This window comes from Desmodus rotundus, chromosome 6 (genome assembly GCF_022682495.2).
Source record: "Desmodus rotundus isolate HL8 chromosome 6, HLdesRot8A.1, whole genome shotgun sequence".
Classification (NCBI taxonomy): Eukaryota; Metazoa; Chordata; class Mammalia; order Chiroptera; family Phyllostomidae; genus Desmodus; species Desmodus rotundus.
In genome coordinates this window covers 115,795,251-115,810,148 of record NC_071392.1, presented here as the reverse complement: position 1 = coordinate 115,810,148, position 14,898 = coordinate 115,795,251, and the positions used below count along the sequence as shown (strand labels likewise).

The 14,898-nt window shown below is 55.2% G+C and overlaps 1 protein-coding gene across 3 annotated transcripts in view; it reads left to right on the top strand.

Moving 5' to 3' along the window:
• The first annotated feature begins 235 nt into the window (after positions 1-235).
• The window catches only part of ANGPT4 (angiopoietin 4), a 32,883-nt gene continuing 18,220 nt past the window's right edge, over positions 236-14,898 (top strand). The window contains exons 1-2 of one of the 3 annotated variants that reach the window (XM_053927075.1): positions 236-1,023; positions 14,567-14,722. In XM_053927075.1, coding sequence (XP_053783050.1) covers positions 712-1,023; positions 14,567-14,722 — 468 coding nt within the window. In that variant the 5' untranslated portion in view covers positions 236-711. The remainder of the gene's footprint in view (positions 1,024-14,566; positions 14,723-14,898) is intronic. The other 2 variants (XM_053927072.1, XM_053927073.1) reach the window with 2 other exon arrangements.

The following is a 14,898-nucleotide window of genomic DNA, read 5'->3' as shown; positions in this document are numbered from 1 at the left end:
TGTCTCCTGAAACAGATTGGACGGGCTGCCTCCTCCCCGACCTCGCTCCCCTGCCCCCACCCTTTACTCTCTCCAGGGGGCCACTTCACTGGTGTTCCAAGTGCTAACAGGGAACCAGAGCGGGAATGTGCTGGCTGGGGGGAGAGAAAGGGAAGGCATGGGGTGCTGAAATTTGAGATTCCAGCCTTAGCTGGGGGAGGTTGGAGGGAGAGACAGGGACAGAGACAGGAAGAGAGTCCAGTCGCGTTTGGTTTTCTGAAGCGGGCGCGTTGGCGTTCTAGTGTGTGTGTGTGCTGGAGTCTGTGAGTGTGCGCACGTGTCTGGGTGTTGTTTTCGTGCCTGCGCTCTGGCTGGGAGGCCAGGCCCCCACTGGACAGTAAAAGGGCTCAGCGGCCTGAGGCAGAGCAAGGCCGGAGCACAGACAGGCGTAGTGAGAGGGCCAGTGAGGAGGAAGGAAGGGAAAGAGGGAAGAATAGAGGTGAGGGAGAGTCTGGAGGGGGAGCACGAGGCGGTGGGAGGAGCTGAGCAGCTGTGGCATTTGGAGCAAGTATAAATAGCTGTCTGGGTGGAGCTTGGCCAAACAGGGGTTTGCAGCTGCAGCAGCTCTGCGGGCAGTCCTGCCCACTGTTGGCTGTAGTGGGTGCCTCCTGAGCTCGGAGCGGGGCCCTCTGGGCTCTGACCGGACACCCATCACCATCCCCACATCTTTGGATGTTCTCCCAGCCAGCCATGCTGCTAGGTGGCCTCCTCCTCACTGTGGCTGCGATGACCGTGGCCCAGCAGCGGAGGGGGCAGGAGGCCGGAGGGCGCCGCCGGGCACACCGCGTCCAGTACGGCCAGTGCAGTTACACCTTCGTGCTGCCCGAGCCTGAGCCCTGCCCTCCAGAGCCTGAGGCCTTCAGGGCCTCCAACAGCCTCCAGAGGGACTCGCCAGCCTCTGCGCTGAGCCTCGGGGACTGGCCTACCAAGCGCGTGCAACGCCTGGAGAAGGTGCTAGAGAACAACACACAGTGGCTGCAGAAGGTATGGCTGGGCCTGCAGAGGGGTTGGTGGGCAGGGGCTGGCAGTGGGAGCGTCCACCTCAGAGGTCTTCCCTGGGCACAGAGGGCCAGGGGATGGGACCCCCGCCTCTGAATTGTACAGAGTGGGGTAATGAGGCCCAGAGAGGACCAGCAATGGGCCCAAGGCCACATAGCAAGGTGGGCAGGGTCAGAACTGGAAACCGGACTCCCTGTCATTCATTCATTCACCCGATGAAAACCGGCTGACAGCTAGGATGGGCCAGGCCCTTCCTAGGTGCTGGGATACAACAGCAAACAAAGAGTGCATCCCCTTCTGGACTGGTGGGGATAAGAGGCAGAAAAAGATGAATGATACAAATCTAATATGTCAGATGGTGAGCAAAGTGAAGGAGGGAAAAGGCAAGAGGTGGTGAGGGCTGGGTATCTGAGGTCAGATAAGTCAAGAAGGAGATGACATTTGAACCCTGAGAACAAGTCAAGTGAAGGAGCAGCCCATGCAGGTCTCCGGTGGGGGTGGGGGAGGGGGGCCTTTACGGCAAAGGGACAGGCAAGGGCGACGGCTGTGAGGTGGGAATGCAGTGGCGGTGTCTGGGGAACGGCAGGTAGGCCAGTGTGGCTGGAGCAGAGAAGGAGGGGGACAAAGGGGCCAGAGAGGTGAGGGGAAGGCAGTCCATGTTGGAAGGACTTTGGCTCTTGCTCCCAGAATCACAAGAGCCGTTGCAGATTTGGAGCAGGGAGACACACACCTGAATAGGTTCGAACAGAATGGACTATGAGGGCGGGGTGGAGGTTTGAAGCCCAGTGAGGAGGCTGCTGCTGCCACCAGGCAAGAGGTGATGGAGGCCTGAAGCAGGACAGGGCTGCGGAGCGGGTGTGCTCGGTCAGATTCTGGTGTATTCTGAAAGGGGAGCCAATGGGCTCTGCTGATGAAGTGGATACGGGCTGGCAGAGATCGAGGAGTTGAGGGCACCCCCACCGCTGTGGCCCGAGGCCAGGGCCACTCTGGCATCTCCTGTCACTCAGCAAACACTCTGCGCGTCTGCTCCGTGCCAGGCCCTGGCGAGGCACTGAGGTACAGAGAGAACGAGGCAGGCTTGGCCCCAGGCTGGGCATGGGGGCAGGAAAGGCACCCTGCAGGGCCCAAGATGGGCTTGGCCACCCCCTAAGTAGGAGCTCCCAAGGGAGGGAACAGGCCCCCGGCCCCAGGCCCAGGAGACAGTCTGACTGATGGCACGGGGTGGAGAGGGGAGTAAACCGACTCCTAGAGCTTTCGAGTGTGTTACACAGCAGACAGCAGCTCACAGACCCAGGTGAGAGCAGAGAAGGCTAGAAGGTTCCCCAAGGTGCGTCTCCAAGGAACAGTACCTTCTTACCCCATGGTTTCCAAATTGTTCAAATCATGTGCCCAATCAGCAACGTCCACTCCCTAATATATGCATGTTTATTTAATGTTTATGCACATGCATATATATTAAGATAATATGTATAAGGTGACACAAATGAAAATGAACATTAAAAAGATGACATATGGCCCTGGACGGCATGGGTCAGTTGGTTGTGCATCATCACACAAACCGAAAAGTTGTGGGCTCAGTTCCCAGTCAAAGCACTGTGTGGCTTGCAGGTTCGGTCCCCAGTCCAGGAGCATGCAAGAGGCAGCCGATTGATGTTTCTCTCTCACATCCATGTTTGTCTCCGTCTTCTTCTCCTCCTCTCCTCCTCTGTCTGGAATCAATAAAAGGAAAACAAAGAGACACATAAAATCATGTAAATCGAACTTCTGGCCGCTTCCTCCTGATTTCCAAAGGATTGCCTGTGTGCACCGTGAGTTGATCCACCCGCAAGGTGGAGAGGCTGCACTGCGCCTATCTAACCAACCTGCTTTGCTCACACATTTGCACGCACGTTTGTGCACACACGATATTAACCCCTGTTGCATTCCTGCCCAGACCCCCTGCCTCCTCAGCCCACACTCACCCTCTTCCCACAGTTCTCTGCCCACCAGTCCTCCCACCGCCTGCCCTGCAGTACTTCCAGCCTTCACCATCCCACCTTTACGTCCCCCTCCAGGGAGCTTTTGGCCTCATGCTCTGGAGCTGACCCTTTGGGGGCTCCAGACCACCTGAAGTCTGTGTGTGCCCTTCAGGCACCTGTTTCCAGTCCCATAAGGATTATTCCAAACCTCACCCTCCTCGGGCCTCTGTCTGGAACCCTGCCCACCCTCTCACCAGACCATGGGCCTCCTACTGCAGCAAGAACGGGGGTCCCGGGAGAGAGGTGACCTTCAGCAGCCTGCCCCACACCTGCAGGTTCACCTCCAGTCCCCAAGGCCTTCCTCCGGCTCAGAGAGAGGGGTTCGTGCAGGGGCCAAGGCCACGTTCCCCGCCTGGGCTACGAGGCCCATCCTCTGCAGCCCTCCACCCTGCTCAAACCAACCAGCCCCTCCTGTGTCTCCATCCACATCTCCCTCCTACTGGTCCTTCCCCTTCATGTTGAATCACATGTAAGTATCTTCCGTGTTTCAAAGGGAAGAGGAAAAGGACAAGGCAAGCCTCTTCTCCCACCCAGAGCTCTCAGAGGTCCACATGCTCTACCTCTGCTTCCTCACTTCCCACTTCCTCCTTCCCCTGAGGTCGTCTCCCATGTCCCACTTCCCACGTCCAATGGCCATAGCTCATACTGGACCTCTTGACAAATTGAGTGCTGCTGCCCAAACCCGTCCTTCCAGAAACTATCCCCATCAGCAAACACTCATCAATAAAGCATGCTGTTGTGAACACTTTCCCAAGCTCCTGGCCCCACCTGGATCTCCTACCTAGACAGTTGTCACAGCCAGGGTCCTGGACTCCCAGTCTCCACCCTGGCCCACCCTATTGGTCATTTTTGCCCTCAGCAAGCAGAGGGGTCTTATTCAGTCCTCAGTTAGATCCTGTCCCTCCTCTGCTCAAAGCCTTCCCAGGGTTCCCATCTCTTCAGAATAAGAGCAAATGCTTACTTCCTGGAATACCTCTCCCCTCCACAGCCATGTATCTCATCCTTGACCTCCCTCAGGTCTCTGCTTAAATGTCACCTCCTCCGAAAGGCCCTCCCTGTCCACCTTGTTTAAAATAGCCACCCTCCTGCCATCCCTCCCCCTAGCTTTGGTTTTCTCTCTTAGCACTTATTACCCACCTGTTCTTAAAAGCATTTCCTTTGGTCTGTGAGCTGCAGGAAGGCAGGGACCACACCTGTTTAGTTCCCTGCTGGGTCCTCAGGGCTGAGAACAGTGCCTGGCTCATCCAAGGTGCTCAGAACTTGCCTCCTGTCCTACAGTGTCCCCCCCGATAGCTCAGGTTGCTCCTGCTCCTCCCCGTACCCTGGAATGTGGGTGTTTCCCGGGACGTAGTCTGGGCTCTTGGATTGGCTCTTGGTTTCCTCTCACACTCTGTGGCCCTGCCCTCAGCTGCCCCGCACTCCTGCAGCACTGTCTCCAACACGCTCCACCACTGTGACACCAGATGGACATCTGATGGGCTCTTGTGCCCTGAATCCAGGACCCTGAACTGCTCCTCTCTAGCCATCTCCCCTCTGAGAGCCCAAAGGGTCCTAACCCCAAAGTTGTCTGACTCTCAGCTCTTCCCTCCCCTGGCCCCCTCTCTCTCTGTTTAAGGTATTACCACCCTGGGGCTGTTCCTCACCGCTACTTGCCCCCCAACCCCAGACAGCAGGACCCATCCATCCTGCCCCTTCAATTTATCTTGTCAGCATCCATCTCCGTCTCCGTCTCCGTCTCCCTGGCCACCACCCTGGCCACTGCCCTGGCTCAGGCCTCATCAACTACCACCTGGCTTCTCCACCCCAAGTCTCACCCTCTCACCCATTTTTGGCTCCCCTGGGTGCCTGGTGCTTGGTCAGCACTGGCCGAGCCAAAGGATGGATTTAAACCAAAGGCTTTCCAGTCAGAAAGTCACCCAGCTCATCCCTTCAGCTCGCAGTGGAATGTTCTCTCCAGGCACCCATCCACCTAGCCTCATCATCGGGGCTGGGGACACTGAGGGGCAAAGGTCACTGATGTAGGAGTCAGGGAGACCTGAGTTCACACCCTGACCCCAGCAGTTACTTGTCACATGGCTATGGATGAGCAAGCCTCAGTTTCCCCATCCACAAACTGGATAAAATGACAGCATGTCATGAGGGGCTGGGAAGACCGGTGGGATGGTCACGCACCACAGTCAGCCTGCTGCTGCCCACCTGAGGACATCGTGCAGCCCACCTGGGCAAGAATGCAGTAGCTTGGTGGGCTTTCATTTAATTCAACATTATCTCTGTTTTGAGCTTTACACCGCTGGTTGGGGGAAGCTCAGCCAAGTTAGTCCAAGGGTGGCAGATACCCTCAGGGTTGGGAATGTCACGTGGCCATGTTTGTGTTCTCGAGGGGCCCCCAGTCATGCTTGGTCATTGGTGGGATTTATGCAAGTGTTTGCGGTGTCATCTCCTCGGCAAGGGGCCCTTGGGTGAGTGCTCCCCTCTTCCCCCTGGCGTTCGGGTCACTGCCAAGTCACTCGGTGCCCGTGGAGCAAGTTCAGACCCACGGGCCTAGACACGCCTGGCAGTCCTTCTCCCCTGGGCCCTGTCACCGTTTGGGGTAGCAGCAGAGCCTGGAGGGTGAGAGCCCCAACTCTGGAGCCCAACAGTTGGGATTCGAGACCAGCTCTGCCCCTTTCTCGCTGCGGGACCGGGGGCCGCTCTGAGCCTCGCTTTCCTCGCCTCTGCAGCGGACGAGACCACAAGGTGATGTGCAGGAAGCCCTTGGCCCGGTGCCAGGCATGTAGTAAATGCCCAGTAAGGGTTGGCTGTTCCCACTAGGTGCTCTCCCTGGACATGGAGACGCGAGCCCTGTCATTCCTGGGTCCTTCCTCCCCCTGGGAGACACACGACCCCTGGCGCAGGAACAGGCGGGACCCGAACAGTCACCTCTCTCCCGCTACTCTTCCTGGCCGCTGTCAGGAATGCTGGCTACCTTCTGTGGCCGTGGTCGTGACCTTCCTCTGGCTCTTCTCTTGTGCATTCTCTCAGTCCAGAGTCTTTGAAACTCTAACACCTCCTTTTGTTTTCTGCTGTAATATCTCAGAAAAGCAGAAAAGTGAGTTTCAAATAGCCTTGTCTAGCATCATCATCATCATCATCACCATCATCGCCATGGCCTTCAGGGATGACCAGGGCTGAGGGGAGATAATCTGCCCCCCTACACCCAGCAACACTCTGTTCATCTGGGTAGGCACAGGGGTGCTGTTGCCAGCTCCCAATGGCCCCCGCCTGCCCAGCCCATGCCTCCAGTTCCTCCCTTGTACAGGTAAGGAAACTGAGGCCCAGGAAGGGAAGGGGCTTGCCAGAGTCATGCAGCAGCAAAAGCCAATCATGATTCTCACCCCGCACTCCAGGTTCCTCCTCCTGGCGGGAGGGCGCCAGGGAGGTGGGGGAGGCCGATCTGAGAGACAGTGAATATTCCCTTCTGCATCAGCATTCCTGAGTCCCTGGCTACCCACTCTCCTCCCGGCATGCAGCTGGCTGCTGTCCTTCTGCCCTGTGCTCAGATGTGCATGGGATGGGGGTCAGCGGGTGCCCTGCCTCTGCTCCCTCTCCCCGTTTCTCACTCCCCTCCCTTGAACCCCTCTCCCTTTCCTTCCTTCTACTGTTCTCACCTTCCTTCCACCTCTCTTTCTTCTCCTCCTCCTCCTTCCTTCTGGAAAGCCTCTGCCCCAGTGACTCACGTCCGGACTATTGGTGGGCTGCACATCAGCTCCTGGCAGCTGCCAGGATTGTTGAGGGGGTGGGGGGACAGAGCTAGCTGGAGAGCAGGCTTCCGTAGCTGAGCCGTGTGGTGCGGTGGTTAGTCACAGCCTCCTGGGGTCACCGCAGACTAGCTCTGTGACTCTTCACTCAGTGCCCCATCTGTGAGGCATGTGATGTGGGGTCAAGAGCAGAGCTGGGAAGCATCTGCCTGCAGCCTGCTGCCAGTAAAGGCACACTCTCAGTCCTGCCATCCCACCAGCTACCCCAGCTCTCCCAGCCGGGAAGTGCCATGCCTTGCCCTCTCCCTCACCCCCCACAAGGGGCCCATTTTGCAGATGAGAAGAGTGAGGAACACTAGGGCCAGACACAGCCCCCAGGCTCCCGGCCCATTCCCAGCACCAGACTGAGTTTCCGGGGCCCCAGGGGCAGAGCAAACCTCAAACCCCGAAACCATGGGGTTCTCCACTTTCTCGCCTGTGCCAGTGATCACTGGCCTGTGTCACTGTCTGTCTCTGTCTCTCTTTTCACCCTGTGTCCTTCTGCCTCTTGCGAAGTCTCTCCTGAGGCTCTCACAGTGGCCCTCTTGTCTCTATGGGTCTCTGTCGCTCTCTGATTCTCTCTCCTGTCTAGCTGGTGTCTCCCTAGGTCTCTCCTTGTCATTCTCTCAGGTTCTCCTCTAACCACTAGGCAACCTGTTCCCCACTACCACCTCTACCTCCCCAGGTGTCCACATTCTCTGTCCACACTGGAGAACACACTGGCCTGACAGCCAGCACCCACCCCTCAGCCAGGCTACTCAGCCGTGACCTCTTTCTCTTCCTTTTGCATCCAAAGCCAAGGGGGAGGGCTCCAGGGCTGGGCAGGGGCCTCCGACCTGGCGCTGCCCCTAGGCTCTGCTGTTTGCTCCAGGTCCCTGACGTCAAACCTTAGAATAACTCAGCCCCCCAGCCTGGTGGTTGCCAGACCTCGCCTGGCTGGACATGGGTCAAAAGCACATCCAGCGGGAGTGCAGTGTGGGGTCCTGGCCCAGCCCGAGACCCTCCCTCACTGGCCTGGGACTCCCAGCTTCCCCGACCTCCCCAGGCTGCCCGTAAATTCTTGGCATTTTCAGCCTTGGGTTATCCAAACAAGAAATGATTCTGGGTTGCCAAACCAAATCTCTGGGGGTTTGATTTCCTAACCTTACCGCTGGCTGCTTTCTATTTGGGACTGGGGGATGGAAAGGAGAAAACAGCATCTGTTTCTTGGAGGAATAAGGTTATTTTTCCAAGAAGGGAGCTTAGAAAGGCTGGCACAGATGCCCTCAGCCCAGGGATGGCCTGGGAGCAGTGGCTGCAGAGGCCCTGAGCACGGCTTCCCCCAAAGGATCGAGTTTATTTGTTCAAGCGGCGTGGCCTGGCTTTCCTCCACGGCCCCGGAGCTCGGCAGGCTGGACATCCACAGACCCTCTCCCTCTCTCTCCTTGGGCAGGAAATGTGAGAAAACAGGCCCTAGGTCTCTCCCCTGAGCCTGCACCCCTGGCCTCTGAGCATTTACTTAGCTGCAGAGCCGGCTCTGAGATGTCTAGAATGGATCCCAGGAACCCTCTGTGGGATCTGAAGCAGGCTGAGCTGAGGTCAGTGGGGCATGTCCCAGTGGTGCCACTGACCAGCTGTGGGGTCCTGGGGCAGCCAGCCACCTGCACCATTTGGTTCCTGGAGGAAGTGGAACTCAGAATACTCTCTGCCTCCCAGAGAGAGTAGGATGAAGACACCCAGCATCAGCTAAGCACTTCACGCGTGCTGGACACCGTGCTATGTGCCTTGAGAAAATTACTGCATTTAATTCTCACAATAAGTCTATGAAGCAAGATTGCCTGCCCATTAATGAATGGGGAAACTGAGGCACCAAGAGGTGAGATGACTTACCCAAGGCCACACGGCAAAGAAGGGTGAGGTCAGAGTCACAGTCACATACACCAGACACCCTCTCACCTCAGGCCTTTGCACCTGCCTTTCCCTCCGGCTGGAGTTCCCTTTGCCCCATCTTTCCCACAGCGGGCCCCTTCTCACCTCTGAGCTCCGCAGTCCCCTCGGCTCAGGGTTTTTCCCTGTCACTCTGGCTAAACTTGCCCCTGACCTTGATCACTACCCCATCTCCTGCTCTGCATGGCACTCGCCACTGTTGGAGTTTAACTGGTGGACTTAGCGGCAATGCACTGGAATCGGACGACATGCTGATTTTGCTACTTCCTGAGTCGCTAGTGTTGGGTTGGCCCAAAAGTCCCTTTAGCTTTTTTCTGTAAAATAAAGGACACATTTTTCATTTTCACCATAACTTTATTGATTTGGATATTTTGAGTATGTTGTCTATCTCCTGCTATTGGCTTCGAGTGGGCAGAGGCCAGGGGTGCTGCTAAACATCTTCCAATGTATAAGACAGCCCCACAGCAAAGAATTATTTGGCCAAAATGTCAATAGTACCAAGACACCTCACAAACCACTTTAGACACTTTCGATCAGTCACAGCAGCTTCTCCACACACTGCACAGATCTTTTTTTGTGTTTCAGTTGTGTTTTTACCTTTCTTGAATAATAAGCCTATTTTCCTCCATCTTCAATATTAAAATGGTTGCACAAAAATTCACCAATTTTGAAAACTATTTAAATGCACGCGGATACGACAGCTGTCACAACATAATCTAACGAAATTGTTCTGAATGAAGTTCAAGACAACTAAGCGCTACTAGAGCCGTCGTATGGAAACAAACTAAACGAACTCTTTGGCCAACTCAATACCTAGGGAAGTGCCTGGCGTGGAGCAGGGGCTCAAGAAGTAATTCCTGAGGGGATACGTGAGTGACGCCCAGGGTGACGGATGGCTGCTGGGAAACATGTTTATGATGATGATGTATATCTGGTTGAAAGAACCTTGTGTTGGTGGGTTTTTTTCGTTTTTTATTGCACATACAGTGAAATTCACCCTTTTACACACAGTTCTGTGCGTGGTGACAAATGTGCGCAGTCATGCAATCGCCACCATAACCGTGACCCAGACATCGCCAAACTCCGCAAGTCCCTGTGTCCCTCTGCAGTCGGTCCTTGCCCCCGGCCCCAGCCCCTGGCTACCAGGGGTTCTGACTTTTCCAGAGAGTCATGTAAGTGAATCAAACAGCATGTAGCCTTTTGAGCCGGGCGTTTCTCGCTCAGCATAATGCATCTGAGAGCCATTCGGGTCACCGTGAGAGTTCCTTTATATTGCTGAGTGGAGTCCGTTGGATGGATGGACCGAAGTTGTCTATCTATTCATCAGCTGGAGTAGCTTTTATTTAAATAATGCAGGAGAAAAAAAGGCTTGGCTACTGAGACTGCACATCCATAGATGCTCATCTGTTGTTTTTCTGAAATGCCTTTCTTCTTTTCCGAGCCCCACCTGTCGAAACTCCTTTCCTTCCCTTCCAGGCCTTTTCAAATGCCCTCTGCCCAATAAGGAGCAGGGTTTACTGTCTCCACATCACAGACTGGTAAAATGAGCTCAGGGAAATGTAACCCTCAACTATGAGAGACCCACAGCAGGAGTGGAACAGAGCCAGAACTCAAACCCAGGACCAAGAAGAAAGCGGGGGAGGCCAAGGGTGAAAGATCAGCCTTTTTGCAGGCTGGAGGGGCGCTGGGAATCCAGGCCCCCACTCCCCATCTGAGCCCTGAGAATTTTCCAGCATGAGGGTAACAGAGCAGGGGGAGGCCCAACGGTGTGGGGGAAGCTGTGGCAGATCCCATCCCCTGCCGGGGCGTCCATTGGGATCCTTCCCCGACGCTTTCAGCTGGCTCCTGAGCCCTGGCGCAGACCCAACCCCCACCACACAGGCTGACGTTAGTCACCAGAGCCCCACCTTGGCCATACTGGCCCATGTGGCCTGGATCACCCATCCCAGAGCTCATGCTGCGTGTGGCAAGTTGGGTGATGGGCCGCAGCTGCAGGGGGCCTTTGCCCACCCAGCCACTTGCAGCCAAAGGACAAATGAGAGACCAGTGAGGGTTCTGAGGGAGCTCCTGTCACTCAAGATGACACCAAGCTACCCTGAGTTTCCACCCAGCTTTGCAGACCTGAGGAAGCCCCTGAGAAAGGAGTCTTGGAATCCAGCCCACCATGTAGTGACCTTAGGCGAGTCTTCTGGGCCCCAGTTTGTCCATCTGCACATGAGAGGCTTGAGGGAGATGCCCAAGAAGGTCTTGTGATAGAAATGGACTTGCTATTTCACAGTGTAGAGCAGGAACTCAGGGCCTGGGAGTCTGTATTTTAAACCAGGTCCCAAGAGGTTTATGACTCATGGGAAAGTCCAAGAGCAGCCTCAGTGTAGCTCTGCTTACCCTCATCCTCCCTTGACCAGCCACTTCCTGGACTCCCGGGGAGCCAGCTGAGGTGTGGTGGGGGACGGCATGAGGGTCTGGCCCGTGGAGATGATGGTAGCTGGCCGGGGACAGAGGGAAGTGGACCAATTCAGAACTCGCATTGGGATCATAGTGGCTGGGACTTACTCGTGGACTGAGTATGGCAGGTGAGATAAAGAAGGGTCCAGGATGAGGTCTGGGTTTGGGGTTTAAGGACTTGGGGGGGGGCCTTTACTGAGAGAGGAAAGACAAAGGGAGAATGGGGTGGGGACACAGGAACAGGGTGGTGGGCTCTGAGGAATCCAGGGTTCCATGTTGGGTGCTTTTGCTTGAGATGCTTGTTGGAAACCCGTGTGGGGACAATGAGTGGGGGGACATTCAGGGCAGGAGTCAGAAGGGGGCGTGAAAGCCCTGGGACCGACGAGCACCTGCTCATGGCCCCGGTGCATTCGTGGCCTCAGACACTTTGGCGTCTGGTCCTAGCTGAAGCGTACGGAAGCCTTTTCAGAATAATACTTTCAAATGCAAAAAATAAAAGCATATGAACACCCAGTGATGTTGCAATTGTAATCAAAATATTAAAGCTAAATCTAGCCCTGGCTTGTGTGGTTCAGTGGATTGAGTGCAGGCCTGCAAAACAAAGTGTCGCCGGTTTGATTCCCAGTCAGGGCACATGCCTGGGTTGCAGGCCAGGTCCCCAGTAGGGGGCATGTGAGAGGCAGCCACACATTGATGCTTCTCTCCCTCTCTTTCTCCCTTCCTTCCCCTCTCTCTAAAAATAAATTTAAAAAAAACTAAACTAAACTAAATCTGTGCTCTAGCTATAGCATTATTTAGTGTTGGGTCCAAGAATGTCCATAATTCCAGAGTCATCATGAGCAAAAACAGTGTGTTAAGATACTGTAACACGTATGTTGTGCCAAAATTATGCCTGATCTCTGTTGGTAATGAAGTCCCAGGATTGGCTAGCAGTGCAATGGTGTGTGGCCTGTGCTCATGATTAAAGAAAGTGCCAAATTTTAATTACGGGTTAGTGAACAAAAGATGGAGTCTTTTTTCTCATCCACATTGTGGACCCTCCCGAATTCTCTTCACACTAAGGACCCTTGACCTCGGGAGAGAGTGTGCAGAGAGACGAGGGCCCGGGACTAGGCTATGAGCCGCCATTCTCAACGTGTAGGAGCCCGGTTAAGGAGGAAAGAGGGAGGAGGTGATGGGGCGAGAGAAGGAAAACTGGGGTAAAGTGCTTCCAGAAAAACGGAGTGGTCATCTGCATTAACTGCTGCTGAGAACACAGGTGCGCCCCTTGACCCTGCCTTGTTGGGGAGGCCAGACCAAGGCGAGTTAAGGAGTGAAGGGGACCCGGGCGGGGGGAGACAGGCAGGGGTGCATGGGATTTGACAGGATGGGTTATATTTTTCTTGAGTGTGATAAATACACAGCTTTTATTATATTATTTTTATGCTTTTCTTTCTGTATGTGTGAAGTACACCATAATAATGTTCTTAAATTTTTTAAGGTGAGGGTGAGGATGGAGGTGAGGAAATGGAGGTAATTTGTTCAAGAATTTGTACCGTTAAGGGGGGCAGAGAAATCCGAAGCGCAGGTGAAGGGGTTCGTGGGGTCCGGGATCGTTTTTCTTTGCTTTTCAGAGGGGAACTCTTGAAGCGTGTTTGTGTGTTGCAGGGGACAGGGGACAGCGAGGGGGTGGGGGGTGCTGCGGATGCAGCAGAAGAAGGGGGGCAACGGGACAGAGGCTTGAGAAGCTCGGGAGTGCTTCTCTCCCTGGTCCTCCGTCCCCTTTGTGATTTGTATGCCCAGAGTCCTCACACTTGAGTGCGCGTCAGATTCACTGGCTGGCTGCCACCCCAGAGATTCTGATTCAGCAGGTCTTGGGTGAGACCTAGAAATGTGCCTTTCTAACAAGCTCCTTGGAGATGCTGTTCCAAGGGCCACACCGGAGAACCGGTGTTCTAATCAATACCAGCGCACCCACGTGCGCCCCCTTCAGGATTTGACCTCGAACTACAGTGGAATGTGCTCATTCAAAAGCACTGTAGGAAGGAAGGGATGGGAGCAGAGACTGAGATGGAAGACCGGAGAAGAGATGGAGGAGGAAGCAGCCAGTGCCTGCCCCTCAGACAAGGTTACCACCTTTGGGAAGACAACCAGTCTTCCCAAGGGCCCTGGAAGCTTCCCTGAGGAACCTCACAGAAGACTGAGGGAGAGAGTGAGGGAAGAAGGTGGAAGAGGGAAGGGGGGAGGGGGAGTGGCAAGAGGCCGGCAGGTGTGCAGCATGGAGAGGGAGTGGAGGAGGGGCACGGAGCCCCCAGAACACACTGTTCACCCGTGCAACTGGACCCGGTGTCACAGCCAGACCAACTCCTCCTGCTCTTGGGGGAAAAAAAAAAAACCCAGCCCGGCCCTGTCAGAAAATGAACATTTTCTTGTCAGGTCCCAGGACTTTCAAGCTGGGAGAACCCTTGGAGACTGGCTGGACCAGCCCTGTTTGGCAGACGGAGAGGGCCAGGAAAACAAAATGTCCAGTTTGGCAGATGGATCTGCAAACTCTTATTCTGGGAAAGATGTGTCCCCGCTCTCTGCTGCTGGCTCTCCCCTAGGAAGCTGGAAAACGGACATGACTATTGCTGACCCTTGCTGCCAACCTTTCCTATTAATTCACTGAACGCACACTTACTGAGCTCCCAGCATGCATTAAGCGTTGTACTAGACGTGGAGATAAAGTGGTGAGCAGGACCAAGTTCCTGGCTTTATGGAATTGACGTTCTAAGAGTAAAACAGGCAACGGACAGCTAAATAGGCAATATAAAGTCAGGGATTGATAAGTGATAAGAAAAACCTGAAATGACATGAAGGAGTGAGCCATGGATGCCGGAGGGGATGATGGCGAGAGGGGTTTCCAAGCAGAGGGAACAGCATGTGCCAAGGCCCTGAGGTAGGGGCACGCTTGCTGTGTTGGAGGGATGTCCTAGATGCCAGTGCTTCTGGAGCGAGTGAGGAAGAGAAGAGGAACAGAAAATCAGAGTAGTAGCAGGAGGTCAGGGCACACAAGAAGCCATAGTCATAGCAGACTTTGGCTTTTCCTCTGAGTGAGACAGAAACCCTGGGAGGGTTTTGAACAGAGGAAGAATGTGATTTAACTTAGGTTTAACAGGATCCCTCTGGCTGCTGCGTGGAGGATGAAATAGGCAGAGAGAGACAAGAGTGGAGGCAGAAAGGCCAGGAAGAAAGCTGCTGAAATAGTCCAGGCGAGAGGTAATGGTGGCCTGGCATGGCAGGGAGGCCCCTCCTGGTTGTTCCGTGTCCTTCATGGACACATGGAAGGGACAGGAGCCTTTCCCCAGCCCCAGCCCGTGACCTCAGCCCATGGTCTCCCTACAGCTAGAAAGGTACATCCAGAGGAACTTGAGGCCGGAGCTGGTGCAGGTGCAACAGCATATGGTCCAGAACCAGACGGCCACCGTGCTGGAGCTGGGCACCAGCCTCCTAAACCAGACCGCGGCCCGGGCCCGCAAGCTGACTGACGTGGAGGCTCAGGTACCAGAGGGCGCGCGGGCGGCACTGGGGGGCCTGTGAGCCAGCCTGGGTCATCTTGCCTTGACTGCTGTTCCTGGCTAATCTCAAGGCCTCCTCTGGGCCTGTAATCCCCTGGGGCCCCTCCCAATGACCCTGTCACCGAATCATCTCCCATCAGGCCATGAGTCCTGGGGGTG